Here is a 23920-nt window from a genome sequence, read left to right on the forward strand (position 1 = left end):
ACATGCTAACCTTATAGTCCAATGCTGTTTTGCAACTCCATCATGCTTTTGTTAGTGAAGAACAACATTATTAATCTTATGTAGGTGAAAGGATCAAAATCTCAAAAATTAGTTTAATGACCATAAGGAAGACACTAAATATTTATTAAATCGGAATTCTAATTGACTCATATCCTATGGATGCCAGCTTCTAGCTGCAGTGTATGAAAAAGGAAGTTTCTATATTGGAATTCACACAACCAAATTAAATTTATAAATGTTGGGATGGGATTTTAAAGATTTGATTTACTTCAAATGTGCAAACACAATCAGTAATCACCTTGTGCCATTAAACGTGGTGATTTCCTCGGTGATGTGACTGACGCTTCTTCAGCATGGCTTCTCAAATTCCTATTAGGTAAAGCAAGCTCATCGTCATCAATGGTGTCATTACCACTCTCTTTAACTCCTTCTTCATCCATAGTAGCATCAAGACCAGTAACTGGAAAAAGAAACAAACAAAAAAGAGCCTAAAACTTAAAATGATCAAAAAGTGTTGCAGCTATAATGCTGAACAAGACAGGGCAAGAGACATTAAAAAAATAAACTGGCCATCTAAAATCAAACAAAAGAGAAAAAAAAAGAAGAAATAAAGGACAGAAAATTCCCATGTGAGGCAGTTTCAGTGCAGAAGAAGCTATCACCCACAGTTTAAAAATCCTGTAGATAGTCCTCACAGCTTTTTTGTGGACTCACATTTTTATTGCTTTTTTTTGCCACAGGAATGTCCCCAGTCTTAGAGGATCAGCTGCCCCTCACTGTCCCTTCCCACCTGAGAGAAAGTGAAGAAAGGTAAACAGCAGAAAGAGCTGATCCAGAAGTGCAGAGTGTAAAAATCAGTTTTCTGACAGGGTACCGTTTTAAAACTCTCAGCCCCACCCACACCACATATCTGCGCCTGTAATGTGTTTTTGGAAGAGCTTTAAGTGTAGCAAGCACTTAACCTCCCAGGAGAGACCAGGAACATTGCCATTGGTGAACTCCTATCCTCCACTAACCTGAGAAAGGTCCCAGAGGTTGCTCCTGAAAACAGGTTTCCTAAGAGGCAGTCAGGTCACTACACCAGCCATTCTCCTCACTTGCTCTAAATTTGGTTCTTGCAGTGGTAGCCTCTCCTAGTTAAAGATCCTATGTGTGATTAATGAATCCTGGTCCCCATGAGATGCAAAATTTGTGAGATCAAGCCAAACACACAAAGTGACTTTACAAAACACACAGGAAGGTCTAACAAATATAACAGACTCCCAACAATCAAGCATGCCTGTTTTTCACTACTAAGACACAAACCTTGAAGCATTTTTAAGATAAACTCACATGACACATATAAGATATCTAAAAATTTCTAAAAATTGCTCACGTAAAATTATATAAATTAACACATCAATCAGAAAAGTAAAAAAGCAAGAAGTTAAATTAAAAATTGTTAGAATTTTTAGACCATCTCAGAAAATCTGTCAACTCCTGGTCCTTCTCAAGTTTGGTATTACTGAAATTTAAAAAAAAAATGAAAAAACAAAGTAACCAAGCAACATGTTAGAATTTCTAATATTAGAAATTTTTTTATCAGCCTCTTAAGGAAGGCTGATCATGGCACCAGGCAATCAGCATTCTGAACTTCTGTAATCAGATGGGTGCCAGGAGCTGAAAACTAGGGAGTTTAAACTAACAATTTATGGTCATTTATTTTATTTTAACCAATATTTTTAGTTAGTACATTGTACACATCAGTTACAAGGAAAATGTTTGTGGAAATTACTGTCCACTTCCACTCTCCAATCCACAGTGCCACCTTTTAATCTGTGTGTGTTTACAAACATACAGATACCACATGCAAGGTGCATGAGGCTGATAAATTTGGTCTTACTCCACTCAAGAGTGTTCCTTAATCCCTTATTTGCTATAAGCTACCTACTGGACACACTAGCAAAAAAATTACATTGTAACTGCCCTATTAGACATTTTCCCAGTAAATATCTAATACTAGCTATTGTCTAAGATGGAAACCTGAATGAGAAGGACGCTCACTCTAACTCCAGCTGCCCATTCTCATGTTCTCAAAGATTATATCCTCCCAGCAGCTCTGCACTTTGGTATTTGTGTTTTCATAGTGTTCCTGCAACACACAAAACTGGCTTTTGGGAACAGACTGTGACAAAAGAGACTCCTTTCACATCCACTTCTGTTCTTTCTGTGAGAACTAAATTACAAACTGTTGAAGACAGCATGAAAAATAAAAACTATTAGAATAGCTTCTGAAACAACTTTGGAGCATATTAAAAGGCTGACATTAGTCTTGGGCATTACAACATTCTTGCTCAAGTTATGGAATTTCTACACCCTCCCTTCTTAATAACAAGAGACACATTCAGTCCATTATTGACAGACAGTGTGAAATATTAGAATTAAAGTATTTTCATACTTACAAGACTCTGTGCTGTAGCTTTAATTTTACAGAGGAATTGAAGCACAGAATCTTGCTAATTTCAAACCACCTGAGCTACAACTCAGCTAGTAAAGACAGTCTCATGAGGCTCCTGATGAGGAGCATTCCACACAGACCCTGCTGGGAAGAGAAAAATGACAGAGAACAGCAATAGATACAAAGAAGACTAGAAAAGTAAATTATGAAGGAGAAGTGGAGGTAAAGAAACAACCCTAGGAAAGGTAAACCAACAAAAGCAAAATCAGAAAGAACAAAAAAAGCAGAGATGATCTTAGTAACAAATATCTAAATATTATCTCAGCATCAAGTATAGAAATTTTAAAAAAGGAAAAAATAAAAAAGGAATAAAGACAGAACTTATCTGAACAGAAGAGCTGTACACCAGTGTACAACTGAACAGATTGCAAATAAGAAAAGTACGAGTCACATTCAACATATTTAGTCACATTCAGCATATTAATACTGGAAAAGGCACCACTGACCTTCACCTTACTATTTTGAGTTTCTCCATTACTTGCGAAGTATCTGAACTTCTAAACTGCTGGTCTGTACTGCTGACTCACTTTTATATATGTTATACCATAACAGAACAGTATTCAGTAAAAACAGTCTACTTGCAAAATTAAAGCAGTGCTTTCCCTATGCTAAAACAAAAGCATGACCATTTTTTAATTTTTTAGCAATGTAAAACTTAAGAAAACAAGCCTTACTTTCTGGTAAAAGAGGAGGTAAGGAGAAGGAAAAACCCCTAAACACAGCATAAAAAACTATGATGTTTATAAATCTTTATGTTTATTAACATAAGACTTTCTTCCATTATTTTCAGCCAAAACTAAGACAGAAATACTTAGTTTTTTGACACACTGACCAAGGTAAATATAAAGTGTAGAAATAAATTTTTTCTCTGTAGATGTTAGTACTGGATTTCTTTTGCTTAGGTAAGCACACCAAATAGAACATCACTGTTGCTCCTGCTTTGCACTGTGTCCAGCTGAATCACACTAAGGGCCGGAATGTGCAAATCCACAGTAGACTCCATATAAACATCACAGATTATATGGAAATGGTTGAACATTGTAAAATTTCTGCATTACATGGGAATAACAACACAGAGATGTAACATAATTCTTCAATGAAAAGAACAGTTACAGTCTAAAGCAGTAACTAACACATCCAGGTAAGCCTTCAGAAGAGCCAATAAACTCCAGTGAAACAATAAAACATATAAAGATAGTGATATTTTGTCAGTAAGTCTCAAGATCGTAAATGAGCATGGTATACTTTCTATGAGAAACCTTTTTCCTATTGATATTTGTGATGCACATGTTCAAGAAACAAGATTAAAAATACTTTCTGCTAAAAGAAGACATATTTTCAAGAGAAATTATGTGACTGATGATGTAACTTACATAAGGAAACATCAAATTCCAACTGTTTTACAAAAGTTTGCCTGTAATTTATTGAAATGAGAATTTGCCTGCGACTACTTTGAGCTGACTGTCCAGTGCAAGAAAAGAATCACAGTAAGTAACATGAAATATTAACTAAACACTTGCTCCCATTCTCCATTAATGGCTGTGTTGTTAAGAGGTAATTTTACAGTCTTTATTCTAAAGATTATGAAAATCAACTAGGATAAATAAACTTAATACAGCATGTATCTTGACAGAGGACTGCATGCCCATTTTATTAAGAAAATGGAGCTACATCACAAGCTTACTGAACAGTGGTTCTTTAGAGACACAAGCCTGTTACATTGGAAATAAGGAGCAGAAAAACAAATTTCAACAAAGTAAAATCACCACATCAAACCAAGCACTTTAATGTAAATTAATTAATTTTATTAAGAAGGGAGTCTTCATGTATTTACAAATCAGAGAGCTAATCTAAATTGCTTTGCAAATCTTAGTACAGATCCAACCTCTCTCCACCCATGAAACTGATCCAAAGGCATACTAAATACTTCAGAAGGACCTACCTGGGGAATATAAACAGAAAAAGGCACAAACTATTCTCCAGATTCTCAAGACCAATACAATACATTTAAATTTTATACAGAAAAGTTACTACCTTAGTCATAAAACACTGTGTAGCTGCTCTATGGACAGCTTGGAAGTAGGAAGGCATAAAGAGGTAAGAAAACTGAGAGAAACAACTGTAAACCAAATTTTGGAATCTCAAAGTCACATTCAAAATTACTTCAAATGTAGGAGGAAAAATACATGTACATTTAGCTTTAGTGAAAAGAGCCCAAAATGCCTAACGCAGCCAGACATCACGCAGCTAAAGAAAAGAGTATTTGTAGTCAGAAAAATTGGTTTGGCTTCAAAGATTCAGTAGCTAATAATGATTTTAGCAGAGGTAATGCTGCTTTTAACAATACTCATGAAAACACAGGATAAAACTAGAAAAAGCAGACTGCACTTCAGGGAAACACTTTCCCAGCAGCAATCCAGAGGGACAGAAAAAAAGGGCAATTAAAAAGATGTCCCTAACACATTTTGTGATTCTTACAGCAGCAGTCTTTATCATTTTTGGTAAGTACCTGATTTGATAAACATACCCATAAACTAAATGAGTTAAAAGCTTGATTTTAATATGAAATCTAGAAATGTCTACAGATGATATGCAATTAAAATTCCATTCCTTGTATTATAAATATAACAAATCAAACTACCCCAGTAAATGACATCCTGAAAAGCTACACAGTTTGTGATTACCAATTCAATTTACCTAGAATTACCAATTTATTATGAATGCTAAGTTATTTAGCTCACTGGCGTGCAACCAGTATGACCTGCTATGTTCACAGGTGGATAAGTTTCTAGCATGTCTTCCAGCAAGAACAAAACAAAACAGAAAACCTATCACTAGGGTACCATTCAAAGTTGAAATTAGTGTGTTGCTCTTAAAAGAATTCTGTCATATTCTAGACTTCAGCATTTCCACTTCTTATCAATGAACTGCTCAATAAGGCAAAGAAATCAACACAACACCAAAAGCATGCTTCCACACCCACTCACACCACTCAAACATTTAAGATGGCCAAGAGCTGTTCTATGCAATATAATTTTCTACATTGGTCATGCACAGCTTGTATGAACAACAACCCAAGCAAATTAACAAAAAGAAGCAGAGAGGCACCTAAAACATGATTTGGGACACTTCTGATTGCTTCAAGAATTTGGATTTCATTTATTCCTCAAAAGTTTCATTCTGTCCAATTCTGTCCTTTAACAGGCAAGGAGAGTAGTTATATCAATTTCTACTATCGACACAATGTCTTTCTGCTGATACCTACTTCAGGACAGGAAGAGCCCTCCATAATTGCTAAGCTCCTTGGAGCTGCAGTGAATAAGATGTGGATAGTTTGTACCTTGATTCACAGAGGCAGCAGAACTTCTTAACTGTGTTGTAAAACCAATACTCTTCTCAGTCTAGCTCCATAAACCAGCAACCTAACTACATCTTTATAGTTTAGCAGTCACCCATCACTAACACATTCTAAAAGGATTGCAGCATAATTTGACCTCTACCCTATTCAGCTTGGGAGAGTCACAGAGTTATGTCTACCTCTGCTCAAAGCTATAACCAGGATCACCCACAAAGCATCTTGTTCTCTTCTCTAAATATGTAATTATTCAATCAAAGCTGAAAAGATAACCTTATATTATTACTCTAACCCCATTCTGTTACTCAGTGGCAATTATAGAGCAAGCTCAGCAAGTTTGGTCTGTTCTGTCTTTGGTTTCTGCTGGTCTTTGTCTGACCAACTTTGTTTGTCATCTAACTAAAGAAACTATCTGAATCCAGCACAATCTGGATTCAGGCCAAGAGATAAACAGGAGACTGCTTTATTGGTACTGATATAGTTCTGCCTATCAATAGATGGGCAAAAAACACCCATTGTCACAGTTTTTCTCTTTGTCATATACCAGTACTGCTGACTGAGACCCCCAGTACAAAAAAGGCATGGACCTGGTGAAGTGTGTCCAGAGGAGGCCACAGAAATGAGTGGAGGGCTGGAGCACCTGTCCTTTGAAGAAAGGCTGGCAGAGTTGGGGTTGTTTGCCTGGAGAATACGTGGACACCTCATTGCAGCCTTTTGATACTTAGAAGGGGCTTAAAGGAACAAACTTTTTAGCATGGTATGTAGGACAAGGGTAATGAATGGTTTTAAACTAAAAGAGAGTAGCTTCAGATTGGATGTAAGGGAGAACTTTTTTATTATGAGGGTGGTGAAACACTGACAGAGGTTGCCCAGAAAAACAGTGGATGCCCCGTGCCTGGGAACCTCCAAAGTCAGGTTGAACTGGGCTACGAGCAACCTGATCTAATTGAACACGGACATTGCAGAGGGGCTGAACTAGATGACCTTTGGAGGTCCCTTGCAAACCACATCATTCTATGATCCTATGCTACTATTCTCCCCAAGTTAGTTATAATAAGTAAGTATATATTAACTATATATAGTTATAATAAGTATATAAGTAGTTATAATTCAACATACAAAACCTGTGTTTTCTGGATACATGTCTCTGCATTTCTTATAGGCATGCACTTGAACTGTCTAAAGGACATACAATCAATTGCTACCAGTATCCATCACATACAGTCAGCTAAAAGGAAACTCACCAAAACCAGAGCTTAGTATTAACAAAAAGCTTAATTCTTGATGAATGATGCACAATATAAACCCTAAAGCTGAGCAAAACTTATTGATGAGTAACAACTTTGGATCAGGCCAGTAAAAATTACCAACAAAAACTGATGTCCATGCAGCAATAAAAAAAAGAGCAGGAAGCAAAACCCACACGTAAAACCAACTTAAGAGCAAGAGAGAAGAGTTTTTGCTTTTGAAAACAAAAACACGTGACCTCCAAAATAAAGCAGACAAAATGTCACAATCTTGAGAAAGTAGGCATGTGGGTAAGAAGTAGGCCTGAATCAAGCCCTGCTCATATACTCATATGTCCACATGATAAATTTCACACTTACACAGCTGGGTTAATACAAAGACAGTATTTTGCTTGTGCCTAGGTTTTCTACTCCTGAACTCAGCTCAAATCTGCTTTCAAAGAAGAATTAGGGAGCCATGCCTTCTGCTCCTCCATTTTATCTAGAAGACCTGATTACTATTTTAGCTACAACACCTGTCCTCAGTTTAACTATTGCTACCTTTATCTCTCCTGATTGCTCACAGCAGTCAAGTAAGCTGTAGCATGAAATATGAGCCACTTTAAAACTTCTACAAAACAGAATTCTACAATACAAGAAGCATCAAATATGATAAATCTGTCTTTTGCTGGTCCTGTGAATTAATTTCCATGAGCAGTTTGTTCCTTTTCTTAAACTGTTTAATAGTCTAGGCATGGGTTATGCAAAATATAGAATGTATTAAAGCAAGTTTTGTCAGGAGAGTTATGCTTTTTTACTTTCTAGACAAACTGAACTTGGCGTACAGATGAGCTTCCACCTAAACTGGGAAAAATAGTTTTTGCATGGCTTAATTCATACAGAAGGTACTACCACCTTGAATAACCACATTCTTACCAGCAGACTACATCAGCAGCGTTAGATCACCAACAGTGTCAGAAAAATCAAATAAATCACAACCATATGAACTTTCAAGGAAAAAAGACAAGCAAAGAAACCATATTTGAACTGATACTCGTTATTCTTAACTAAAAAATTTTAAGCACATACTGCAGTGCTACCATGTCAGAGTAAGGACAGTTCTTATCAAGACCTACAAAGAACAAGCAACAACAAGAACATTTCATGTTCTTTTGGATACCTACATTAATGCCAAATTACACAGTTTAATTTCTTTACTGAAATGTGGCTCTACTGGTGCTTTCAGATTTAAAAATAAAACATTAAATTCATAAATCAAATCAGCTTTGAATCCCTTAGTCTTCTGACAGCCTGAAAAAGCAGCCCCCAAATAAATGTATTCATTCAACTATTTTTAAGGACCTTAAAGATTAATTTTGATTATTTAAGTAATAATTGTACTAATTATTGCACTACTGATACTGACAAATACATGCCAGGAAGCACCTGAAAGTTTGTCCATACCTTCCAGCTGTACCCTATGAGTTAATTCAAGAATTTTAAATGCAGTACAGGTTTGCTGGAGGATGCACAGGATGCAATATAACAATTGAATTTGCAAGTGAGAGGGAATTTGGTTTAGTTGTGTACATTATATGGCCTTATGCATTCTAAAAGGGATACAATTTTTGTTTGGCAGGCTACAGAGAAAAATGTGTAGGAATACAGACTATTGCAAGAGTACACCAAAGCATTAAGGATGGCCTCAAAAATGTTCTTCTGAAGTAGGAAAAAAATGCCAAATATGTTTTGGCTTGATAGTGCATTTTTTCATTACCTTAAACAGTATCATCTTTGATTGACAGTTTTCCATTATGTAATACCACCTAATTTAGTGAAGGTGAAAATTTAGTCTGTCAGTAACAATAAAATATACATAAGGAAATTATGAAGATTTTCAGAAGCAGTTATAAAACTTACTCAAAAAAATTAAATATTGAGATAATAATGTAACTGCAATAATCTACAACACTTCTAGTAATGAAGCTAAAAAATTATGTTTTTTAAACTTCCAGTCAAATAAAGAAAACTACTAAGAACAGAGTATATTTTTGTCTGTAGCATCAAATTCAGTACAATTATTCCAATTCTTCATAAAAATGAATAATTTTAGGGATTGGATCATCCCTTTTTTTTCAATCTTCAAAAATTACTCAATAAATTCTAAGATTATTTTTATTTAAAACTTTGATCTAAATTGTTCCCAAATCAGGTATTCCAAACAGTAAAAAATAATTTTATGATCACTCCAGGGTCTTGAAGCCAACCAGAAGCACCCAGAATCCAGAAACAGCTCAGTACCAGAAGGCCTAGCATTAACAGAGCAACCCTGATGTCAGTAATTTGTATAACTCTCCTGCTCCGACTGCTACTCCAGAAATATGGTATTTTTTGAGCCAACCAGTGACTTCAGTGATCAGGTTCACTACTACACTAAACAAACCTTGACTCTCATTGGAAGTAACTGATAGACAAGGCCTAGGCTATTTCTGATCCACACAAGGAGCCTTCCTCGATTGTTAAACTACAAAATTAACAATTCCTGCACATAGTTTACATGCCAGGCATGTATGAAGTGCGTTGATAAAGGGCAGCAAGGTGACAGAAATCCCAACTTCTTATTTCTAAGTTATGAAAAAGGGTTGGTACTAGAGCGAAACTGTATTTTAAATTGTAATCTTAAAAAATTGTAAGATTTACCTGTAGAACAAGGCATCTGGAAATTGGGGTCATTGCTATCCAAAACAGGCAAACAGAACTGGGCACTTGCAGATCCTAGCATAGGATCCTTATCGCTGAGCATGTTCTTCAGCGAATCCTCTAAGACATTCTGACTTGTACTAAAATCCTCACAGACTTCATTCTCCAGGTTGGATTCTAGAAATAGGGCATCATCTAATTGTTCAGTAGGAATTAAATGGTTAAATGTATCAACTATATCCATGAAGACTCCTGTGTGTCTTTCAGTCCTATAGAAAGACAAGAAAAATACCATAAGAAAATAAGCTACAAACTGTAAAACACCTAAGACACCAGCAAATTTTTTGGCTCTTGTGTTTTGTAAAGAATGCTTAAGGTATTTAAGAATTATAAAAACAAATAAAAAACTGCTTATGGCTTAGTATGGCCCACTAAAAATCATAACTAAAAATCAATTCCCTAATTATTTTAAAAGAAATTCCATGCTAATCTCCTCTATCAGCATCTGAATGCTGACACTTCTACAGAGTGTGAATAACAAAGGTAACTAAACAGCTTCTAAAATTTGTTTAAATCTTAACCAGCCCAAGCAGATAGGACACCAGAGGAGGAGGATAGCAAGAACAAGTGAACCTGAAGACAGCAGCACTGTGAGCATGATTTTCTTCTTTTTAAATGCACAAATGTGAGGTCAGCTTCCACTAACATCAATGGAGCTGAGAAGGTTCCAGAGCATGCCATACTATTAATATGGTGTACTACTGAGAAGAGCTATATTTCTGTTCAAAGAGCAACTACCAGATACTTCATAGCAAGTTAGTATTTCCAAACAGCAAGGTTTTATTTCTATTAATTTTCATCGATCAACACAGTCAATAAAATTACATCAGTTTTATACAAAAAATCTTATTTCAATCAAGTACATGAGAATTCTGAGCTGGCATCAAAAGGAGGAGCCTTTTGAAACTTCAGTTTTGAAGAAATTTAGATGAATGTCTAGAAGTCTACATAAGGAATTGTATACAGAGATGGCAACTGCATTTTACAAGGAATTCTTTATTTTCTAGATCTTCTTTGCAATGCAGCAGAAGTGCAAGTACTGAAGCAAAGACTTAACTATTAAGTATGTATAACTAAACATGGAAACTAAGAATGGAAAAAAAGTCAGCAAAATACTTTGGAATTTTGCTTTAGCATATCCTCAAAGTGGAGAAAGATAACCATAATAAATATGATCAGACAGGTAAGGAAAATGGAGCAGTGCAGTACTGCCTGGCTTAATTTGGCAAACAGGATAGTCTGAAAGGCCAGTTTTTGGCACACAAGGTTATTAAAGCTTTTGGAAACAGCAAAAGGGCACAAATAAGTATCCTGCTCCTTCTTTCATCATCCTCCTCCCACATGAGATAATTATTTTTTTAGAATGAACACCCTAATTAAAGGAAAATGACAAGTGAGAACTGGAGTTTGCAGTGCTTGAATTACTTTCTAGATGGTTATTCCAGCAACCTGCCACTAAATAAATCCAGTACTTACTCATGCTTAATAGAACATTAAGTATGCTTCCTTAAACACATTAATGGGGCATTTCTATTTTAGCAATCAACTGGGAATATCCTAGCCAGAGACATGTAAGGGCTCTGCTACAACTTCAACCATATTTGCGCATTTTATTTCACAAAATTACAAAAACTACAAGTTTAACACAAATGGTGTTTCCTTTTGTTTGGGTGGGGTTTATTAGGGTTTTTTTTGGGTTTTTTTTGGTTTTTTTTTTTTGTGGGGTTTTGTTGGGTTTTGGGTTGTTGGGGTTTTATTTTCAAACATGCCAGTCTTTCTTCCTTCTCCCATAGGGCAGCTCAGAAGAAAGTGATGGTCTGGTATAGAATGGTGTCTCTGCAGAGCATGTTATCTTTCCAATTTCTACACACAATTTCTACACAACAAAGCAGTCTAATACACGAGGTCCTACTGACCAAGCAGCCAGAGTGAAGTTTAGCTGAATCAAGTGCATTTAGTAATGAGACAACAGACTTCAGCACTTGCTGCCATGATCTAGTTGAACAGTTAGAACATCGACTGGACTTGATGATCTTATAGGTCTCTTCCAGTCTTGAACTTCTGTGATTCTGTGAAGTTGTAATTTGAAAGCATTCTCACAAAAAAAATGGACTTCTTTTATCAAGCAATGCAGTGCATCTGCATATACACCACACAAACCAGCATCTGTAGCAGCAAATACGGTTTCTGAAGTTCCAAATCTGGCAACAAATGAAGAAGCAAACTAATAGAGAAGTACTATGCTGCACTGTATAATCTGTTTTTATTATTATACCAAGTAGTTACAACAATCTGATACAATAGGATAACCTACAAGAGATGCAATGGCCCCAAGTAAGAAAATAATTACAAATGCCCCAATACAGTACTTTAAAGCACCTTCCTGTAATGACAGATTTTTTCATATTAGCATTACATGAGCACAAGAGTAACAGCCACAGGATAAAATAATGGTGAACCCTGACATTAACAAGTGTCAGTTATTGACACTGCAATTATACTGCAATAGAATACCTACATATTGTGAAATTGCAAGAAACCTTTTGCATCCAACATTAAAAAGTGGCATTGGCTTTGAAGACCCAATAACATATCCCAAGCTTTTTTCTGGATAGGAGAACATTTATATATTTCTTACTCAAATATTGTGGTTCCCAAAGCAGTGATGACCACTTCATAAAAAGCAAAGCTCTTGCTACAAAAATCCCTGACAGAAATTAACCTGTCTTCAGTGATGTGAGGAAGAAAAAGATAACTTCAGTTTTCTAAGACTACCATGCAGCCAATTCAGAACACTAAAAGCACTGAGAAGTAACTGTTAAAGCAACTATACATGCAGTGGCCACAAACACCTTCAATGAGACCTAAGTAGCTAGCAGAGAAAATTCAAGAGGAATTTTACTGAAAGCTTTATTCCTGGAGCATGAGCCTATGATCAAGTATTAAGTTCTACCCAAATTTTGCATCAAAAAGTCAGGGGGCTTGCATAAAAATACTACTAGCACAAAGTCTAATCTTACAGAACTTGTTCTACCATTTTTAAAATAAAAAGTTTATGCCAGCAAAATATAGAAAATCAAATTTTTGCTTTACCTAGTTCAAAAATCCACTCTGTGATTATTTACATAATTGGTACACTACCAAGTCATTTTAAAAAGTTATTTCTAACATTACTAGATTACCTATCATAACAAGTGTAAAATCTGTGGGATTGAGGATGAAAGATAAACTTCTTTAGCTAGACAGCCATTAAAAACAGTTGCTGCGAGAAAAAAAAATCTTCCCCTGCTCAATGCCTTCAGTGTATGAATTTTGAACGGCTTATTTTGCATTTGAAACACTCTGAACATCAGGAAAAATAGCCAGAGGTAGAGGTAAAATCACAGTTAAGATTTTCATGCTCACTTATTTCCAAAGCTAATCCGAACCCCTCAAAGGCAGAACGCGTTATTACCGCGCTGGAACGCAGCCGTGCCCTCCCCTCGAACCCACGGCCGGGGCCTCGCAGGCAGCCGCGCACACCGAGCCGCTCCCATCGCACGGCAGCTCACCAGGGCTCTCCCGCTGGGCAGCTACTCACAAGCACCACAATATGGAAAGTATTATGCACACAGAACCAGTGAGGAGTGTTCATAAATGAGGCAAAGGAGCAAGTCCCAGTGAGGCTCAGTGAAACTCCCACCCACTGGCTCCTGGAGCATCAGAGCACAGCAACATACAGAAGGAGTCTGGGTAAGAGAAGAGCTCACCATCAAGGAAAGCTTGAAGTATGGCGAGCATTCTCCTCAGTTCACTAAATACACTTCTCTTACACCTTCGAAAATTATTTGCTTCTATCAGCCCCCCCCCCCCACTGCAAAACCAGAAGCAACAATTACAGAACTAACACAGCAACAATTACAAAGTAACTCACCAACCAACACCTGTCATTACGGGACCCAACGCTATAAACAACCCTGCTGGAAAACACTACAGCCAAACATGATTTCTAGAATTTTCCCCACATTGTGTTTACCATAAAATTTCTTCATGCTCTCAACATTGTTTCCTTTTGCAGTCTAAGTCTTTCAGTTTAAAAGAAATAATTTCTTCCACTGCTGAATTGGTTTATTAAGCCAGGAGTGCCACAGTATTGCCTCAAATCCCAACAAATCTGCTATGAAATAGACACGCTGTAGAATCTGCCACAGCAGATTTTTATCTTCTCCCCCTTTACATATTTTCATTACATCTTTAACAGTTCTACATGAATTTTTAAAATTAAAAGTTAAACAGTCAGAATGATCACTTCTAAGAAAAGAAACTGAGATCTCAAACAAGTATATCCTTCCAAACTAATCTTAGAAGGGAAGGAAGACTAGAAACTGGACAAGAGATAATGCACATCTTTAAGCTTTTTCATTGTATATGAAAGAGGCAAAAAAAATAATATAACAGGAACTTCAGTTCCTATTATTTTCTTAATCACAACAGAGAAAAATATTTTAGTGGAGATCTCCAACTGCATCCACATGTTTCTATCATCTTATCTAACACCCACCTCAGGCAGGAGTGATCACACTTTGTATTTACCACTACGCATTCCATTTTTCAGCTGATGGCCAGGCCAAGCATACTCTTGACTGCATTTTCAACTAAGTCTGCCTTAAAAAGTAGCATGTTAAATTTAATTTTCCAAATACATATTTGGATATGTGTTAGATACATTTGTCTTGATATTTTATTTTTTCTTTATTTTCCTTTACATTCATTTTGTTCATTTTTTTACACATCATTTATTTTACAAAGCAAATATTAGGCTTCACTGTAATTACTCTCTTTCCTTCCCTCTCTGGCCAGGGGGTGAATTTAATATATCTGTTTACCTTTTAAACTTGACTTTCATATTTTAGCTTACATTTTAAAGTTAGCAATATAAAAGAGAAGCTTCTGTATGTTTAATAATTGTCAAATTAAAAATAAATCTGGTTTATTAAAGTTCTCAAAAGTTGGACTTAAAAAAAAACCCATTTCTACAAAGAAATATTGCCAAAAAAAGAATTGCCTGAACTGGGGACAAGGATAGGCAAAAACCTGAGGGAACCTAATGAAGGGGAAAAAAAAAAACAACCTCACACTGCTTATTTAGGATATTCAGAGTCCTAGATGTTGAATAGCCTATCTACTTTATTGACCTGCCTGAATAAGGGAGTCTGAAACTGCTGAAGATAGCACAGCAATACTACAATTCCTTCCATTTCACCAAAGTACCTTTCTGAATAGTGTCTGTACTTCCAATTTGCTGAATCTGTCTAGTGCTTTTAAAAGTTTTGTGCATGTAGTTATTGACTGTGGGAGACACTCCAACGTTCAAGATACAACACTTGGTCTCTGGCCCTTGTGCTTATGCACACCCAATGACCAGCAGCAAGCACTAGTCATAACTAGTCATAACAACTCCAACAGACTCCATTAAAAAGATCCATATTATATTTATTTCTTCAATTAGTAAACTCTGGAAGGAGACTAAACGAAAGGAACAAGCTATTTGGACAACTATCACCTTAGATGGCAAAACAAAAGAGAAAAGCTGGCTCAGCACTGTTACAGAAGAATTAGACAGTAACAATAACTGACAAAAATTTTTTATCAAAAGAGGAGAACTGCATCTTAATTGGCAGGCAATGAGGTAAGAACACAAGCAGCTTGAAAAAAAACCCAAACAACTCCTTGCTCATGCTGTGTGGCAACTACTGGACCCAAAAGGGACACTCAAGGTATGAAATGTCTACCTTTGTTCACTGGAGCTGTGATGTCAGACCACTCCATGGGCTCACTGATACCTTGACACTTAAAAACCCACCTACCAAACAATGTTAATTCAAAGCCCTGATGCACGTTTTACTGCCATTCTCCTCCTTCCTCCTACATAAACTTTAAAGTTTAAGCTCCCAAGTATCTAACTGAAAATTAAGGCTAAGTTGCCATGTATCCATGTTGCCATGCTTTAAGCACCAGAAGCTGCATGCATTATGTTCATGGATATTACAGCATCAAAAGCCAGAGCAGAGACCCACATCTTCTGTAGCAAGAGATTTTACCCAATGGTGCTCACAGTCCAAACACATCCTGGGATTAAAGAGAAAAATTATCAGGCAGTGCATCAGAGGCAGCATCAGTAAGAAGATATCAACTTGACATCTTTTTGGTGAGTTTACCAATCTCACACCAATGTGCATTCTACTCTGGTTCATTCTGGCTCAAATCCCATCACCTAAGGCAGCCTTCAAGAATTAAATTAACTCACAAAATATTTTTGACAGACCAAGCAATGTGATCTACGAGCATATGAACGACCATCTAACCACAAAAACATGTTTGGAAAGGGTTAAAAGAAGCTTTCAGCATCCTTTGTCAAAAAAACAAAAGGCAGATATAACACTTGTATAGAATATGGTTTACTGAGCTTTAATCATTAAGCATCACCAAATTTGACCTTCCTCATTCACTTATCTCCCAAAAAACAGGACACTGGCCAAAACCTGCCTAACAGGAACATGTATGCAAATAGGTTGATTTGAATCATCCATACTGCTGTAAAGGAGGGCCAGGAAACACTTTGCTGACCAACTTATACACTGAAACATCAACCCATTAGGTATCCATATGCCACCTGTTCCCTCATGTAAACCCCCTACTTATTATTTATTAATTTAATCCCTCATTTAAAATTTAAGATCTAGCTTTTAGTGCCATCAAAACAAAGCCCTGCTAAAGACTAAAAAACAAGAAATGTAAATCTGAACATTTCGTTAAATGTTACGAAGCTCTTCTATACTATCTTTGTGTTTACCTCACTCTGAAGCCTCCAGACACCGACACAAACCCCTTGCTACTAAAATCTCAACGGACATAATAATAGTAATAATCACCTCCCAAAATCTATCTAAAATCTAAAGTTATGTGCTGCTCCTCTCAATGACAGAGCAGGTATCTTACTACTTGCTGTCATGGTATTTAAGAGAGCAGACAGCTCAAGATACTTGCTTTGTTAAACCTTCTCTATTCATAACTCATTCACCAGCCATAACTGTACCTCATGTGTACCTCAGTGAACAGAAAGGAAAAGTAAATTTTAAAAAAAATTATTTATTTAGAAGACAAAGAAATACAGAATGAATAGAGAAACCTTTTCTTAATCACAAAACATGAAATTGTATCATTGAAAATCATCTTAGCAGTTATGTTAAAAAAATACCGCTCTCACTCTTACTTTATAGCTCAAAGAGGCACACAGTGCTGCATTAAAATTTCTGTTATGTCAAAAAACACCTTCACAGTGTGAAATGTGGAGTACGTAAATGAAAAATGCAAATTTTTTACATTGTGAAACATTAAGTACTCTGTTTTCCCTTGCTGGACTGTCCCACCAATGAATACACCTGAATACCACAAAAATTAGGCATAAGCAAAGACCATTTGAGTCTCTCCATTGCTGTATATACCTTTGGAATTTGTAAGTTCACTACCCAGAGGCATTTCACTGAAAGTAAAGATGAGGAGAGATTGTATTTCCACCATTACTGCTATTCTTTTGAACTCTTCCACCCTCAGGTTTCTCAATACTTGTTTCAAGTATTTTCAGCTGGAACAAGTAAAAAACGCTAAACTGTGTAGCAGGTTACACTGATTATTCATCAGTCACTGGACAGAATATTTTCATTTGTAATACCTTTTGCATTTGTCAGTGTCTCTCTCATAAAGATTCATTTGGAAACACCTATTAGAATTACGGTTTGTTTGTTGGGATTTTTATTAGCAATAGTTAAAAGCCTAATAGCTAACCCTTGTGAAGTTTTTCATAGAAATATGCCATCCATCATGTAGCTATACTGACACCACCCAGGAGAATGTGACAAGCTGTCTGAATCTTTCACTTTCTGCTTCTATAAAATGAACTCTCATACCCCAGTTCAGGGAACTTTATCATCGCTACTTCATAGCATTACCTTTCAAAAATATGCCCTTACCATAAAAAAAGCTTCTAATATAATATGGCTCTCTCCTTAAAGCTTGTATATAACAATATTCAGGTTGACTAGGAAAAATTAATGGAAAAAAATTAAAATAACTAAAGAAATTCATCAGCTCAACTCTGAGCACAACACAAGTGGTAGAGGTAAGCCTCTTTTTAAGACAGAGGTTGCAGAAACACAATAGATTAGTATTTTCACAGTTTCTGTTTTCCATAAAGCACCTTACCACTGTGTTGAATTAAATCTAGCCAACATGGTTTGTAGTTAGGTGCCCTTTCATTCTGCAAATATAAAAGGCACATAAAAACTGAATGATTGAGTAACAGACAACAATAGCTGAAAAAAAAAATAGGTGCTCAGAACTCCATATTTATATGCATAATCTTTAAAGCCAACTACAGAAATTAAAAGTAGAAGCTGTTTGTTGCAGAAAAAGAAGAGTTTTATTGCAGGACATGCACTAACTGTAAACAGAAGTGGAATTACTCCAAGAAATGTAAAAACCCACGTTTTCAAGGCTCCCTTACATTGTGCCCCAAACAACAACAGATTAATTTATTAAGCAAAACAAACCATGAATTAGTGGTTATAAAAAGATGCCATATGTTTACCATCCTTACATTCAATCCTAAAATATTTCCACTGTTTAGTGATGCTAATATTCATTTTGATAAAAGCAAATGCATAAGAATTGCATAATGAATTAACAACTACATAAAAGACACCACAACTACAATTTGCATGGCGTAGCTCCTGTCACCCCCCATTCCTGTCTTTCCTTACTGGTTTTTACGCTTCACTCCATAGGTTATTTTTACTAATTTAAACTATGCCTCAGAGTGCTCCTTATCCAAACGCTCCCCGCACGGCTCTAACAGGTCTCCCTTGCTCACACCACACAGAATGAACACTCGTAATCACATGAACGATTCCTCTTCTAAAGCCTGAGAATTATTACGTGCATCCCAGTAGCAAGCAATAAACGCACTGTCCCAGAAACAGCACCTCATCCCAGATAAGGATCTGGAAATACCACCAGGCCACTGAATCCCACAGCACTGCTGATAAACACATTTTCTCCCGCACTTCCTACAGTGGGTACTATACAAAGGAGCTGAACAGAAATTGTTGGTGATGCTAAGTTTAAAAGACGGGAGGAGGCGCCCGGAACAGGTCAGACCAAGAGCAAGAAGAGCAGGGTGTGAATTGGTGATTGTTTCTCTCTTTGGTATGGGACAACAAGGCATCGGCAGCTCAAGGGGTGAGAAGAAACAAACGTAGAAGGACCGAAACGCAGCAGATGCAGGGCAGGGAAGGCGCTGTGGGAGAGCTCTCGGCAGCAACACGACTCCGGGCAAGGAGCCTGCGGCAGGGTCCCGCACGGACACGGGGCGGGAGCGCCGCCGCGGGCAGCGAGGCCGGGGCCAGAGCGCCATGTCAGGCGGCCGGACCCGGCCGGCCCGGGGCCCGCGGGTGGCAGCCTCAGCCTCCGCAACAACCGCGCCGGGGGCGCGGGGCCGCACCCGGGCAGAGCGAGGCGGCCGGGGAGCGCCCCCGGGGCCCGCGGCCGGACCGCAGGTCACCTGCGCACAGGAGTCAGCGGCGGCGCCGCCTCCGCGCACAGCCCGTGCCACGGCCCCGCGGTGGAAGCACCCGCGTCCCGCCGGGCCGCCCCTCGCCACCCCGGGCGGGCCTGGCCAGCATAGGCCGCGGCTCTGCCGCCGCAGGCCCGGCCCAGCCCTGCCCGGCCCGGGGAAGGCTGGGGGCGCCGCGCAGGGCAGCGGGGTCCTCCACGCCCGCTCCTGCCCTCCCTGCCTGCCCCGTCGCTGCCGCAGCCCGCAATAACTCACCCGCTCCGCCGCCCAGCGCTGCCCCGCGGCCGCGGGGGACGGGACGCGGCGGCCGCGCCAAAGGGAGGGAGGGCGGCGCGCGCAGCTCCGCGGGGGCGCGCGCGCGGGCTGCCCCCGCCCAGGTGGTCTCGCCCGGCTCGGCCCGGCCCGGTGGTGGCCGCGTGCCCGCCGCCCCGCCGGTGCGCGCCCCCGCGGCGTCCGGCGCGCCGGGCCCGGCCGCTCACGTGACGGAGCTGCTGGAGGGAAGGGATGGGGGCGGGCGGGGGCGCGCGCGCTGCGCAGGCGCCGGGCGGGAGGCGCCGGGGGCGGGGCAGAGCCGCGGGACCCCGGGCCGGGCCGGGGCTGAGGTGCGCTGGGGGCCCCGGCCCGGACAGGCGCCGGGACAGGCTCCTCAGCGGAACCGGCCCTCGCGGCGGAGCCGGGCGTGACATGGGTACCCTCGCTGGAGTCGGGGGCCGCAGTACCCAAGGCGCCCGGTGGCAGCCGCGGGCCTGGCCGTGCGCTTGACGGGCCTGCCCGGGCCCACGGGAGGGCGGATGGGGGCGGCCGGCCGGCTCCGCGGGTTTTCCCCTAGGACCCTGGCTGAGGACACGCATGGTGTGACTAGTGCGTGTGTAATGATGTGGCCTTTTGTCTTTGGAGAGCAGCTGCCACCCCCCTGCTCGGTGCAGCCCGCGTTATACAACCTGTTTGTTAATCTGTCCTGTGCGCCGCCGGCCCCGGGCGGATTCCTGCAGCTCCCGATGTGCCCGGCTCTTGGGTTCCTACACGTCGGACAGAGAAATCTCTGCAGTCGGTCGGTCCTGGGCAGACATGTCTCATGCTGCCTGTTGGTTGGTGCAGGCGCGTTTTCGCCTTCTCTTTTCCTGGTAACAGTTTGTGTACGCGCCTTGCAGGACCTGTGGCGCACATCCGCACGAATCGACACGTGAGGGAACTGTCGCGGTGTGCGTTTGTCGGGACATCAGGACCTGGAGTAATTTGGTCTCCACATGATGCCAAAGAGCAGGACTGTCTTTCCTAATTTGTGTTACAGCATTGGCTGAATGCAGCATTCGTTACGCTGCTTTCAGTTGTGATGGCTGACATGAAGTGCAGTGCTGGCTGGTTCTAGCGTATACCAAGTTTCAACACCTCCAAAAGAGAAATTTGATTTTTAATATTTCTAAAAATCGAATTTGGAATTACCTTATATATTACTATATTAACGCTGTCTTTACATATTCCTAGTATTTTGTAATGAAATACAAACATGATGTAAGGACAAAAAAGTTGTGTTTCCTTTAGTTTCCTTTTTTTCAGTTCTGTTTTGAGTTTTTGAGATTGTATTCTCTAGGGCTTTCTTTGGTGCCATGAAGGCTGAAATACATTGAATGCTTCTCTTGCTGCCATCACACTAGGAAAGGAAGCACTAAACTGAAGGCATGGTAACACAGCAATATTTACAGGCAATACACAAGGTATTTGCAACAGAACAGTTTTGAAGTGGAGCAGTTTTTAACCTATTCAGCATTTTTTTTCTCCCTGCCCTTCCAAAGCTACTTATGCACTTTACCACAAGTTGGTTTTCTCCAGTTTTCTTCCTGTACTTCCTCTGTTTCAGAAGGACTCTTATCTTTCCAAAACAAGCATCTTTTAAAAAAACCCTGAATTCTTATGATGGTGCAGGACTGAGCTACTGGGTTGGTTGCACTCATTTTTCAAAGGCTTTTTAGGCATGGAACTTTTAGAGGTGCTAACCCTCTAAAATACTGTTGATATTATACAAAGAAATGAAATTACTTTCTGAAGCAAAATTCAGTTAAGTAGAATTTGCATTGCACAAATTTTCCAGCATTCACCCCTTTTGGTTTCATTTCTTTTGACACAAGCAGCAGGCAAAGCATTGCTGGTAATCTGATCTTTGTTCATTGCTCTATTCAGTTTTTTCTTTACACTGTCAAAAGTCACATAACTCCAGTGACCCATCTCAGTTTAACAGAGTATGTGCACTTTTCTTTTGCCATGGCCACACTGTACCACTGCATTTATGTCATGAACTTGCCCATCTGAAGCACCTGTGTTGCAGTTCAGCATAAAAAAAAAGACCACCCCAGTAGGAAATTTTGTAGGTATTACAGAGGCCTTTGTGTACAGTGACACACCAGGTGCACACAATTACAGCTGTGCCATTCTTCCCTAGCAATATTTTATCATGTAATCCCTTTATACATGAGATACTTGGTAGTAGGCCAGATCTTCCAAGTTGTTTCCATTGAAAAGTAACCTCTTTATTTTAAGTCTTCTAGTGCCCTGAACACAAGAAAAAGCAGCAGAAGGCAGTTTCTTTGCTTGTAGTTCCAGGCCTCTATTTAGCCACAACTCTTCCCAAGAGGTTTGTGAATTATATTCCTTATAGTCTTTCCATGTTTTTTGGTCTAAATGGAATTTTTGGAAATATGCTCTGTGCGGTCAGATTATGATCACACTGGTCATAAACATGGCTTGCTTTTTACTGTTAATTATGCTTTGGTTGTCAAAATGTGGAAAGGAGTTAGATTGCTCCATGTGCTTATCTGGATAAAGAATGTGTTGGGTACGGTGGTGCCCTGTTGTAGGGCGGCATTTGCTACTGTCAAATAGCTGAGATATGTTACAGCAGTAGGCCATTAAATATTCAAACAATGTCTCACAGCAACATCTTTCTTTTGTCTGCAAGATACTTGATTTAAATGATTTTAAAACCCAAGTGCTGCATTTATTTTGTGAATTGCATAACTTAAAATGTTATACAAAGCAGAGTTAGACTTCTGAAATAAATTGATATGTACTACACCACTAGTTACATTTATCTGCTGAATTTACAATATTGAACAAGCTTTTTTTTTTTCTGGTTACTGTTTTCTGAAAGAGTCAGAAATACTACTTGGCACCCCTTAATAATTAGATAGCTGCTTTTCATAGCTTACTGCCATGATTTTTTCCAGGATGAGCAGCGGACACTCTGCTCACAATACCTGGGATTTGCCAATATCACTTGTTCAGGAGGCTCCATAGTTAGCTCATTAGAAGTCAATTTTAAGTTATCGTGAATTATATCTTTAGCAAAATTTAAAACTGTTAGTTCCTCTGATCTTTTCTATTTCTTGTGTAATAAGAATTTACTTTTTCAAATGCAAAACAGTAACAACCAATAATCTAAAATTTTCTAATCACATAAAGGAAACCCACATATTTGGTTAAGAATATCTGATTTGACACTATTTTCCCTTTAATTTCCTACCTCATCCTTGCTTCATAGGAAGGAACAGTAACATGTGCCCCCTTACCCACTTTTCACCAAATTTATAACATGATCATTCTCTTTCCCCACAAAAAGACTCATTAGCAGCTGCCAGTTGTTGGATCAAACAGAAGTTATGTGTCCTACTCCAGAAAGCAGCAGAAAAACATTCAATTCCACAGGTGAAAGGAACAGAGGCTTTTAAAATTACCCATACAACTAGGTGGATAAAGGCAAGGTTCTGAAGACAAAGGATGTTTAGCCATTGATTTTATGACTAAGGGTAGATTTTTGTAGAGAGGTAAAAGGTGTAGAAGCTACAAGCTGTTAAGAATTACCCAATGCAATACACAGATTCAAGACTGAAAAAAGACATTTGATCCCAGAAAAGAAGACAGAATTGCAGTTATATGCAGAGATTGGTGTAAAACAGAAAAAAATGCTTTAATGAACTTTTTTAGTGCTAGAGGAAAGCAAACTTTGATAGCCAGCACAAAATATGACTTTGAGACTTACGTGCCAAACTAGTTTGGGAGGTTGTCTATGAAACTGCTGCTAGTTATGAATTCTGAATACTTGAGATTTCACTCCAGTACTATTTACCTTAATTTTTAGCTTCTGTGAAGGCAATCATATGGTAGCCTGTGTGCAGTTCCCCAGTACATGAAAATATTGACAAACTGGACGGAACCATGGTAGAAGGTCACCGAGATTATTAGAGGCTTGAAGCATAGAGCATTGTGCTTCTTCACCCTCATGATGAGACTGAGGGGGCAAATTTCCTCTGTCAGTTACCTGGCAGATGAATGTAGAGACGAAGAGACAGAGTATCTTGGAGGTCACAGTGAAAAAATGTGACAAACAGGGAAATTGCATCTGGGAAGATTCTGAATAGTTCCCAAGGGAAGAGTTTTCAGCTGAGGGACAGATATTG

General features: G+C 39.0%; 1 protein-coding gene across 4 annotated transcripts in view; it reads right to left on the reverse strand.

Moving 5' to 3' along the window:
• Window positions 1-19871, reverse strand: part of PHF3 (PHD finger protein 3) — a 49837-nt gene extending 29966 nt beyond the window's left edge. Inside the window, exons 1-3 of one of the 4 annotated variants that reach the window (XM_059467251.1) lie at window positions 19725-19854; window positions 9800-10068; window positions 320-481 (exon numbers count right to left, since the gene is read on the reverse strand). In XM_059467251.1, the coding sequence (XP_059323234.1) occupies window positions 320-481; window positions 9800-10043 (406 nt within the window). In that variant the 5' untranslated portion in view covers window positions 10044-10068; window positions 19725-19854. Of the gene's footprint in view, window positions 1-319; window positions 482-735; window positions 805-1037; window positions 1155-9799; window positions 10069-19724 lie in introns of those variants that run through there. The other 3 variants (XM_059467252.1, XM_059467253.1, XM_059467254.1) reach the window with 3 other exon arrangements.
• Window positions 19872-23920: the final 4049 nt, after the last annotated feature.

The sequence above is a fragment of the Ammospiza nelsoni genome, chromosome 3 (assembly GCF_027579445.1).
Source record: "Ammospiza nelsoni isolate bAmmNel1 chromosome 3, bAmmNel1.pri, whole genome shotgun sequence".
NCBI classification, from domain to species: Eukaryota; Metazoa; Chordata; class Aves; order Passeriformes; family Passerellidae; genus Ammospiza; species Ammospiza nelsoni.